This window comes from Salmo salar, chromosome ssa03, assembly GCF_905237065.1.
Source record: "Salmo salar chromosome ssa03, Ssal_v3.1, whole genome shotgun sequence".
Taxonomy (NCBI): domain Eukaryota; kingdom Metazoa; phylum Chordata; class Actinopteri; order Salmoniformes; family Salmonidae; genus Salmo; species Salmo salar.
Window position 1 is genome coordinate 77470282 of NC_059444.1, and position 11959 is coordinate 77482240.

General features: G+C 43.3%; 1 protein-coding gene across 6 annotated transcripts; it reads left to right on the plus strand.

Annotated features, from left to right (window-relative positions):
• The first annotated feature begins 6538 nt into the window (after positions 1 to 6538).
• On the plus strand, positions 6539 to 11948 carry LOC106601732 (general transcription factor II-I repeat domain-containing protein 2). Of its 6 annotated transcripts, none has more exons than XM_045715497.1 (6): positions 6539 to 8475; positions 9312 to 9417; positions 9555 to 9723; positions 9906 to 9992; positions 10137 to 10202; positions 10322 to 11948. In XM_045715497.1, the coding sequence occupies exons 2-6, from the start codon at positions 9322 to 9324 to the stop codon at positions 10369 to 10371; spliced, it is 468 nt and encodes a 155-aa protein (XP_045571453.1). In that variant the 5' UTR covers positions 6539 to 8475; positions 9312 to 9321; the 3' UTR covers positions 10372 to 11948. The 6 variants fall into 6 exon arrangements, with proteins under 6 accessions (XP_045571453.1, XP_014049554.1, XP_014049553.1 ...); XM_014194079.2 differs by having other exon boundaries at positions 6539 to 7698; positions 9906 to 10044; XM_014194078.2 differs by having other exon boundaries at positions 6539 to 7698.
• Positions 11949 to 11959: the final 11 nt, after the last annotated feature.

Below are 11959 nucleotides of genomic sequence, written 5' to 3' on the forward strand. Positions count from 1 at the left end.
GAGATCACGTCACCACTCAATAGAGATCCGTGACCCTCAGGTTCCTCCCACGAAGGCAAAGGCAGAAAGTTGACTGGCATAATCAGATTCCTATGCACATTTTTGATGCGTCCAGTGGTAGGGTGTTGGATACAATATGTGTTCAGTGAGCTGTTCTTCGCAACAACTATGTACACCACACTCTCCCAGCGATCAGCCAGTTTCTTCTTGCCCCTCTCCCCCTTGTTAGCAAGTAGAACTCTGTCTCCCTTCTGCACCGAGTGACCCTTAGACCATCTGTTGTAGACCTCGGCTTGGTCTCTTTTGTTGCTTACTGGCATGCTGCTAGGCCAATGTTATGGACTCTCTCAGATCCTCACCCAGAGACTGGACATACTTATCCACATCTACTGTGTCCCCATCCAACAGCACACTTTCAAACATAACATCTACCGGCAACCTAGGGGTGCGTCCAAACATCAAGAAGAAGGGCGGAAACCCAGTAGTCTTGTGAACAGTGCAGTTATAGGAGAATGCCAATGTGTTCAACATCTGAGGCCATTTAGCCTTGGACCTAGTTGGCAGAGCTCTAATCATTCAACCCAGTGTGCGATTCAGACGTTCTGCTTGACCATTACCCATGGGATGATAAGGTGTGGTGTGGGACTTTTCAACACCAGATAACTGAAGTAATTCTGCAATAAGTGAACTCTCAAAGTTAGCACCCCTGTCAGAATGGATACAATCAGCGAACCCATAAATGCAGAAGAAATTATTCCAGAGAATACGAGCAACAGTCTTAGCAGACTGGTTTGGACATGGATATGCACAGGCCAGCTCAGTAAAGTGATCAGTCACTACTAACACATCAATAGACTTGTTGTTAGAATCTTCTGCAGTCCAGAAATCAATACACACGAGTTCTAAAGGTGCCGTTGTCACAATGGAGACAAGTGGAGCTCTTGTTTCAGGCTCAGGTGCTTTACTCAACACACATCTCTTACACATCCTTTTCCATAGATTCCCAGTAAAACCGCTGTCTCGTAAGCCACAATGTGCGCTGCTGACCCTGATGACCAGCATCATCATGAACTCCCTTCAGCACAAGGCATCTCAAAGACACAGGTACGACATACTGGAATATTTTCTTCTTACTCACTGGGTGTTTTGAGACATGATACAGAATCCCTAACCGCGTGATGAGTTTTCCCCACTGTCTTAGAGTATAAACTGTTTCTTTAGCTTCAAAGACTCACTCTCTCCTAGATGGGCGCCGGCCTCTATCTACAAAGAACATGACTCTGCTGATGATAGGATCCAGTGACTGGTTATCATACAGCTCCTTGTGTGTAAGGACAGGAAAAGGGCCCTGACCCATGGACATCAACTTCTCAAGATGCTGCACATGTGAAACGTCCCTCACTGTCGCACCATCATCCCATCGGCGGTGAGCATGGAGGACAGCAGACACCTCTTCACAGGAAACCAACCCACTAACATCGTCTCCAGCTCTACTCAACTCACTCCCAGGAGCCATAGACGTTCTACAGCCAGCCTCGGGCTGCTCACAGGAGAGGCGGAACATGTCTTGTACATCATCCACTCGAAGACCTCTGGCTTCCTCCAGCAGGACATCATATGGAATTCTTGTCAGTCGGTGCAGAACTTTGGAGCGGACAAATGGCTCTCTGCTCAAAGCATCAACAACGACATTCTTCGGCCCTGGTATGTACTGATATCAAAATCAAAGGGTGCCAGCTTTGCAACCCATCTCTGCTCGCATGCATCAAGTCTCGGCTTTGTAAGAATATATTTGAGTGGATTGTTGTCGGTCCACACAGTAAACTTATGCCCTTGCAGCCAATGGCTGAATTTATCATGAATGGCCCATTTCATGGCTAGAAATTCCAGCCGGTGAGCAGGATACTTGGATTGTGCATGATTAAGAGATTTACCAGCAAAAGCTATTGGCCTGGCTATGGCCTTCCCATCTTGCACTTGGGATAGTACAGCTCCCAAACCACTAGTAGATGCATCAACAGAAAGTAAAAATGGCTGAGAAAAATCTGGATGAGCCAGCAGTGCCTGGTCAACTACTGCTGCTTTCAAATCTTCAAAAGCGAGTTGACATTCAGCAGTCCAGTCCACAGCAGTGAGCCTGCGAGAGGGACCAGGCCTCTTTCTGCCCTTGCCTCTCCTAGGCTTCTTCTGACCTGTAGTCAGCTGAAACAATGGCCTGGCAACCATGGAACAATTCTCAATGTAGTGTTGATAGTATACTACCATACCAAGGAAAGAACGGATTTTGCTAGGACACGGAGTGACACCATCAGTTTCCATCATCTCACTCTCAGTCACATTTGAACCTTAGCAGGGTCAGTGGCTACACCCTCCTGAGAAATGATGTGGCCCAAAAACGTAACAGACCTCCTCAAAAACTTGCACTTAGACGGAGACAGTTTAAGATTGTGCTCCTGCAACCGCTGAAAAACCATCTCAAGTCTCTGCAGACTCTCTTCCTCCGTCTTAGCAAAAACGATCAGATCATCCAAATAGCAAAGGAGACTTAGAAAGTTTTGTTCACCAAAGATGGTCAGCATCATTCTCATAAAAGTAGCTGGGCTGTTGCAAAGGCCTTGAGGTAAACGATTGTACTCGTGCAGACCTAAAGGAGAGGAAAAGGCAGTGTATTTCTTATCCTCTTCATGCAGTGGAACATTGTAGTACCCTGACGTAAAGTCCATTGTGCTGAAGAAGGCATTACCTCCCAGCGCAGCAAGTACATCAGCCTGATGAGGCAGGGGATGAGCATCCTTTACTGTGCGGGCATTTAACTGCACTAAGGTAGGGGGCAGCATTCGGATTTTTGGATGAAAAGCGTGCCCAAATTAAACTGCCTGCTACTCAGGCCCAGAAGCTAGGATATGCATATAATTGGTAGATTTGGATAGAAAACACTCTAAAGTTTCCTAAACTGTTAGAATAATGTCTGTGAGTATAACAGAACTGATATGGCAGGTGAAAACCTGAGGAAAATCCATCCAGGAAGTACTATTATTTTGAAAGGCTGTTTTTCCATTGAAATCCTATCCACCATACAAAGACTTAGGACCCAGTTCACGATCTCTATGGCTTCTTCTACACGTGGCCAGTCTTTAGGCATTGTTTCAGGCTTTTACTCAGAAAAATGAGGGAGATACAGCACTTTCAATGAGTGGACAGTGGAAATTTCCAGACATGAGTCCAGCGCGTGATCGGGGGTGCGCCTTTCTTGTTTCTCCTTTTCTATTGACGAAGCTTTTGTCCGGTTGAAATATTATTGATTATTTATGACAAAAACAACCTGAGGATTGATTTTAAACATCATTTGACATGTTTCTACGAAATTCTATTGTACTTTTTTGACTTTTCATCTGGATGTTGAGAGCGCGCTTTGTGCCTTTGGATTACTGAACTAAACGCACCAACAAAACTGATGGAGTCTCCACTCCATCTCTCCAGATTTGATAGGAGACGCAGGAACTGGCTGTCATCACACTGGCCAGATGGACCTGGTGTACCCACCACCAGTGGCCGTCATTTGATTTGAACTGCCTAATCAGAGACTTCAACACGTTAGTGCCCACAATGAGTTCATCAACCTGCCCATCTACAATAAGCACTGGGACTACATAACTGAAGCCATAAAGCTGTATTTTTAAGTCACACATGCCCACTGGGCTAGTTTGTGTCCCACCACAACCCACCAGGATGATGTCTGAAGGAGCTAGAAAGTTCCCCTCTACCACTCCTGCCTCCCTCAACGAGGTACAACATCTGCACGCAGAGTAGTAGCCATGGACCCACTATCTAACATCCCCTTCAGCTCAACTTTATCCTGTACTAGCACGGTGGTGTAAAACAAACTGTCATTCTGAGTAATTCTCATTGTGTTCTGAAAAATTACTGTGTTGTTCTTGGGTACTGACTCACAAAAGTAAGAATAAACAGATTGGATATCATCATCAGTGGAGGTAAAATTAGACTGCCCCACATTGCCCTCCTCAGAATGGAGGCTTTCTAGTTTTCCTGAGACCTGCCAGTCTGTCCACATCCAGGGCTGTGTCGCTGCCCAGCCTCACTACAGTCAAATCTCATGTGGCCAGGAGAGAAGCACTTGAAACACAGCTGGTGCATCTGACAGTGAGCTTTGGTCCAGTGATTAGTGTTTCCACAGACAGTGCACTCACGCTGACGTTTAGGGAACTGTTTACGGGCCCTCTGTTCACAGACGGAGTATTGCTGACAAGAGCCTTCTTTAACATACTCAAAACTTTCTCTAATGTCCCACCCTCAGATACAGATGGGGCCTGTTCTGGTTCACGGCCGCATCCAGAAAAAGATGACACATTAGGTCTGTTCACAGGACCCACTCCCTCCTGGGGGGAGTCAAAGACGGCAGCCACCTGCTGTGAAAGTTGTGTTTTACATGCTTTACGCTCCCTTATCAGTTCATCCAAACGATCCTGTGCCTCACTGGCTGTCCAGTCTCCAAGGGGTTTGCATTTGAACACTTGGGCCAACTCTTTATCAGGACAGTTGCGTACAAACTTGACTGCCAACTCTGAGCACTGATTGGGCAAGGTTCTACCCTCACTTACAAGGTACTGTTCAGCTGCCTCTGCACCTTTGTTAAGCCTAATCCAGAAATCTATTGGACCCTCATTAGCATATGGTTTGATTGAGTAGAAATCAGCTAATGACATACCTGAGCAGACAGTATCCCCAAAGTGTTGCCTGAGAACACTGAACACTGCCTTAACATCTGTGACAACAGGGTTGTTACGCATCCAGACTTTGGTCACGTCCCGTGCCCTCCCCATGAGCCTAGACATCACCTCCCCAACATGCTCAGACCCAGTGTAACCCCTCTTCTCTAAGTAGACTCCCATTAACTCCTCCCACTCCAGGACAGAGTACTTATTTGAGCCATCACCCCTAAAGAAAGGTGGACCACTAACTTCTGACTTCACAACCAGATTCAGCTTGGACGCATCAATAAAAGTTAACCCACATTGCTCAGGCAGGGTAAACTGCTGGGGTTGATGAGGGGAATGGGCAGGAGAAAGACTTGAAGCCCCAGGCTGCAGTAAACTCGCTCTGATAGATTCTCCTATCTCTAAACCAATCTGCTTAATAAGGTCACTAAGCTGACTCGGAGGTGTCCCATTATTACTGAGGACTGGGGATGATGGTACATCAGAAGACAGAGGTGGGATACCCTGGTCAGGTGGAATAAACAGCTCCCCTCCCAGTGCTTGTAAACTCAGGATTAGCAAATACTCTACTCCCAGGAGCTTTTATGGACTTGAGAGTCTTCATGGCTCAATAGAGCACTAAAATACAATGTAATTTACTGCATTCAAATACAAAAAAATTGCAATAAACAAATTCCTTCAAAACATGCAAATAAACACAAATACCCTTATCTAGTGAATATGCTACATTCACCTTCACTATTTACAGTATATATATTCACTTATAGCAAACAATCAACAAGTGCGCATGCGCATATCGCGCATCTCATCCACATGCACAGCCCCGGTGGACGGCTTGAGCTGACCAGACGGCAGGTCGCGGCACCAGTTTGTGGCGTGGTTCGTTCTGCGTTGTGTACTTTTAATTAGGATACTGCCACAACTGGAGGTCTGCTGGTTGGATTCTTTTTATTTGCCCTGCACACAAAGAGACAACACACAATACTTTAGCACTTGGTGCAGTCACAGCTCTCAGGTATCTTGCTAGCCGAAGGTCAGGCAAAAAGAGAACAATAAGGGGGTAAGGAAATACAGATAACCCGCGATGGGCCAAACCAAAATATACAAAACTTTTACAATAACGTGTATGTACAATGTTGATATGAAAAAGTGTTTGTACACCAAAAAATAACATTAGCTATGCAGCTGTAATTAAATTTTAAAAAAACACGGAATTATTATTATCAAATTATTAGCATCCCCTCTTGACCTGGCCAATTTGAATTGGTCATTGTGTGCAATTTGGTGCATAATCTAGGGGAACAACATCACACTGCTACACATAGATGATATTAAAGAAAATATGAAGGGAGGCAGAGTGATTGAGGCCAAAAAGGTTGATCAGTAGGAAAGAGGGTCAAAGAAGTGAAAGCTTATCAGTGCTGCTGAGGTTTGAGAAGATTTTTCCTGGAGAAGCACAAATAGGATTCCTTAGTTTCAATGTCAGAGAATTTGTCCCAAATATTTGTTTGCAGATATCGTAGAAGAAGAAGCAGCTTCAAACCAGTCGGCACTCTTACTGACAAGTAGATAACGAACAGAGTAGTACAAGATAGGAGGGTTACGTTAATTTTAATGTTTGGTTCTTTATTCATTTAGTCTGTAAATTGTGATTGACTAGACCAGGGGTGTCAAACGTCCCGCAAATGGGTTTAATCCGGCCCGCGAGATGATTTTGTAAAGTATAAAAATGAGCTGCAATTTTTCAATTAAAGAAACTGCTGTTCCAATTGTGTCCACTGGATGGCGCAATAGCAATTGTGTTAAGCAAGCAAACTGTTTATACCGGAGCAGAGCAAGTAGGTCAAGCAAGTGCAGCCAGTCCGGATGAGCTACTTTGTTTTGCCCGCGATATTTATTACGGCTTCTACTTTTAACATTATGTGCTTTGGCACCCTCATTGCCCCAATATGTCTCTGTCAAAAAAGAGAAAAGTGGACGCAGAGTGCAGAGTGTTCCAAGAAAAATGTTCATCCTCCTATTTATTCACGGAATTGAATGGGAAAGCTGTATGTTTGGTGTGTTCACAGCATGTTGCAGTGCTGAAAGAGTATAACCTTTGTCGCCACTATGTGAGTCTTCATGCCGACAAATATGACAACTTTCAAGGACAGCGGAGAAGAGAGAAGGTGAATGAACTGTTGGCGGGTCTGAAGAAACAGCAGTCTGTGTTTACTCACAGCCGAGACATCAGTGACGCTGCAGTGAAAGCTAGCTACCTCATTGCTAATGAAATCGCAGTGGCTTCAAAACCATTTAGTGAGGGTGAATTAGTAAAAACATGCATGATGAAGGCAGCGGAGATTGTGTGCCCTGAAAAGCGCCAGGCTTTTGCAAATATCAGCCTGACAAGAAACACAGTTGCAGACAGGATTTCCGATCTTTCAGTGGATTTGGACAGCCAGTTGAAGCAAAAAGTAAAGTCATTTATTGGGTTTTCAGTTGCAATTGATGAAAGCACGGACATTACAGATGTTGCACAACTGGCCATTTTCATCCGCGGAGTTGATGACACATTGACCGTCACGAGGAGTTCGTGGAGTTGGTGCAGATGACAGATACAACGACAGCAGCTGATATTTTCACCTCACTCGTCGGCGCGCTGGACAGGGTCGGAGTGGACTGGTCCCGCGCTGTCAGCCTGGCTACAGATTGTGCGCCCTCAATGATCGGGAAAAAAGCAGGCGTTGTGACAAAGTTCAGAGAGAAAGTGCAATCTGCAAATGGAGGACGTGATTTTTGGACTTTTCACTGTATTTTGCACCAGGAGGCTTTGTGTTGCAAGTCATTAAAGATGGATAACGTCATGAAAGTAGTCATCCAAACTGTTAATTTCATCCGATCCAGAAGCCTGAATCACCGTCAGTTTGACAGCCTTCTCAGAGAGAAAGACCACATCTATGGCCTGCCATACCACACTGAGGTAAGATGGTTAAGCCGAGGTGCTGTGCTTAGGCGTTTCTTTGATTTACGAGAAGAAATTGAACAGTTCATGGAAGAAAAGGGCAAACCAGTGTTAGAATTTCATTCCGCAGAATGGATGCAGGACCTTGCATTTATGGTGGATGTTACAGAGCACCTGAATAACTTGAACAAACAGCTGCAATGGCGCAACAAAGTCGTCACGCAGTATTATGACAGCATACATTCTTTCAAGTTGAAGCTGTCATTGTGGGAGACGCAACTTGCCGGTGGTGATGCAGCTCACTTCCCCTGTCTGAAAAATGTGTGCGCGACCCAACATGTGGCAGACATGATGCGGTTCAAAGATAAAATAACGGGACTGTTACGGGAGTTTGAGCAACGCTTTCAGATTTTTGGTGAACTGGAGAAAGACTTCAACGTTTTTTGCTCGCCATTCACCGTGAATCCCTCTGATCTGCCCGTCAGCATCCAACTTGAAATAATAGACTTGCAGTGTGACTCGGATATGAAGGGCAAATTTGCCGCAGCTGGCTTGGACACATTTTATCAGAATCTCTTGCCAGGTTACCTCAACTTGACAGCCCTCGCTGCAAAACTGTTGTGCATGTTTGGAACCACATATCTTTGTGAGCAAGTTTTCTCTGTAATGAGCATAAATAAAAGAAAGCTGCGCTCAAGGCTCACGCACAAGCACTTGAATCACATCCTGAAGTTGGCTGCCACTCAGGATGTGACGCCTGATATTGATGCGCTGGTGAAAGCTAAAAGATGCCAGGTATCAGGAGTCAAATAAACTATGCAACCCCACATAAAGTGCTGCATGAGACACCCTGATATAGTTCTGTGATCTGTGATATACTTCTGTGAATCACTGAGGCATTGTGTTTGTGTGTTCTTTTTCTTTAGAATTTTCCAATAAACTTGAGGTGTTTTATGATTAATAGTGATGTTGTGCTTGTACTATTGTGGACACACTGTCCTCAGGCTCCAGCTTTATGTTTTATGTTGATCGTATTAAAACAAAGAAAACAATCTGAAGTTGTTGTTTTTAAGTTATATATACCATGATTTTACCAGTCCGGCCCACTTGGGAATAGATTTTCCTCCATGTGGCCCCTGCGCTAAAATGAGTTTGACACACCTGGACTAGACACTCCAGTACAGTAGGTGGCGGCATGTACTGATAACGTGTGTTTGCGGACCGCCATAATAGTATAGAAGAAGTAGCTGCAGGAGGTAACGGACAGTTTAGCAAAACGTTTGGATTATTAGCGAACTTCATGAGTTGCTGTGATAAAATTAAGACCGAGTGGAATCGAGGAGTAACTCGATGTGTTGCTTGCTTTTTAGCTAGCAAGTCGTTGGAAATAGTTTTAGCGAGACAGCTAGGCTAACGTTAGTGAAAGTAAACAAACCAAGAAACCTTCGTAGCTAAGGTGTCATCATTTGGGCGCTTTGCTGAAATAGACTTAGAAGTGAGCTAGCTAGATATTTCTATGTTTGTATCCATGAGAGGTAGCCAAACTATGTGACAGCAAAAAAACAATTATTTTCAAATGTAAACCCCACCCCCTCCCATTATCTCCCTTCTTCCACTTCTGTGCATGACAGAAATCAAACAATGCAGTGCAGCAATGTGACAACTATCCCCAAAGGGCTACTGCAGCTTCAGGGCAGTTTGAGTAGCATGATGGACAGCCTGTACTATGACCCCAAGGTAACAGTGCACCCTGTCTCCTCTTCAGCAACACTGTTACAAACTCTTGGTCTAACAGTAATAGGCATGTATTACTTCTTAATAGGACAATAGGTAATGTGAAGCATGTTCACGACACTTCTCTCTCTTCTCACTAGGTGGCAGAGCTGATGAACACATCAATGGGGCAGTACCTCAATGGCCACCCATTCTTAGCCCTGGCTGTGTTGGTATTCGGTGCCATGGCCACTGTACCCATTGGGATTTTCCTGACTTTTGCCACTGTTACATTCATTGCTGTCACAGTGGGTTTCATTTTATTGGAGGGTAAGTCCCTACACTACCGATACAATACCTACTGTCCACTACTACAGTACCAATACTTTTCCCAGCATTGTAGTATAACAACTAGCCTGAATGTGTCTATCAGGGACAATGAAGGTGGATAATACTGAAACCCTTTCTTGCGCTCTTGTTTTTCTCATTCTTCCTACTTCCTCTCCCTCCAGTGTTACTGCTGTCCCTGGGAGGGATCAGTCTGCTGTGTGTGCTCTCTGCTCTGGCCATCCTCGCCATCCTGGTCTCCTTGGTCTTCGGTGCCTGTTACATTACCTTTTCCAACATGCTCAACTTCTACTACAGCCAGTGGTATCAAAACACAGCCTAGAGTGAAAACACACACACAGAGGCCCTTCATTTGAGATTCTCATTCTCTTCCACTTTCTTTTTCTTTCACCCAGTGTCAGTACGTACCAAGTCACTAGGTTGTAGCCTGCGACAAATAAAACAGTCATGGGACAAGATAGGTGTGTTCAACTTAACACATCATTTGATATCATACAATGTTGTTTCTCATAAGTTTAAAGTGTCCCTTTAATTTAATACTCAAGTTGTTTGTTCTTTCCCCTACTTTAAAATCTGACAGAGAAGAAGATGAAGAATCCTATGGGAAGCTCGAGGTTTAAGGAGCTGTAGCGTCAGTGATGGAGATGGCCTTCTACAGACACAATCGTATACTGATCACTGCACTGCAGTCCTCACACTGGCAGATAGGGGTTCCTCTAGACTCGAGAACTAGAGTAAAACCTCAGGTTGACTTTTTATTAAAGGCCCAATGCAGCTGTTTTTATCTCAATATCAAATAATTTCGGGCTAATAATTAAGTACCTTTTATTTTTTATAAATTAAAACAAGCAAAAATTGCTTTTTAGGAAAGAGCATATTCTCAAGCAATAATTGTTTAGGTCTAAGTGAGGAGGGAAAAACTGAAAACTAGCTGTTATTGTCTGAGACGTTTGGAACTCTTCTTCTTATTAACTAATTTACAGCCAGGCGATGTCAACAGGCAGGCCACATTTTCAGCCAACCAAAACAGGCTGAAATGGTGTATCGGTGGTCTTTTCAAACAGCTCTTACACTGAAAGGGCATCATTTTCACAATTGCACAGTATTATTCCAACCTCATAGTGTGGAAATATTTATAAAACAAAGAAAAATCATGTCTTTGACTGCCTTGGGCCTTTAACAAGAAAAATCTATTATCCATACAGTCCAATGGAATCATCACCATTGATACAAGTATTAATATTTCTTTATATGATTCTGGAGGTTGTATAATTGTAGACACATTGATTGTTGATTTCTTATTGTATTGCACTATAGCATTTACACTAATATCTCTATTTCCTTGATCTTTCTAAGGATTAAGAGAACAAAGATGTATATTTTATACATGATAAACCGTAGAAATTCAAGCTGCTATCGGTTGCTAGTCTGCATGTCAGATGTTACATGCAGTGAATGTACCTTGGTTTTTATTTGTCCTCATTTGCCATGGAGAGGGGACTAAGCACCTGTAATGGTAGAAATTATTTGTTGTTAAACAAAGCCCATTTAGAACATGACAGATGACCAGGTAGCAGTCCAAATAGTATACATGTTACTGCTACATTGTATTTGACAATCTGTTTATTTTGTAAACAATGTGTGCAGTATGCTATAATCCATATTGTACATTTGCCAAAGATTGTATGTGTTCCTCTAGTTTTGATCCACATAGGATTAACAGGTCAGTCTTTTGATTAAGTTTAAAATCTGTGGTCCATTTGAACAGTGGGAGCTAGTTTCTGTGACTAAGGTCATGTCAGTTTGTGTGAACCAGAAACACTCCAGATATACAGAATGTAAAGTATGCACTAACAGATAGTGACTGATGATTTGTATCATCTAAAATAAATTGTTTTATGTATTCAATTTAATGTACCTTTTCTCTGAAGATTAGTAGTGAGATGTTACTTTGATGGAATGTTAAGTAAATCACTTCAACTGCACAAAATGTATTTGCTCTAGAAAGGCCAGCGTCTCAGTATTGTAAGACATTTTCTAATAAATATACAAAAGTGTGCCCATTTGTAATGATTGACCCTTCACCAGATTTGTAGTTCTTGTTAAATGTTCTGATATGTCATGTTTAATGTAGACCCCAGGGATAGTAGCTGCTGCTTTCACAACAGCTAATGGGGATTCTAATAAAATACAAGTAATTCTAAGTACTTACCATTTT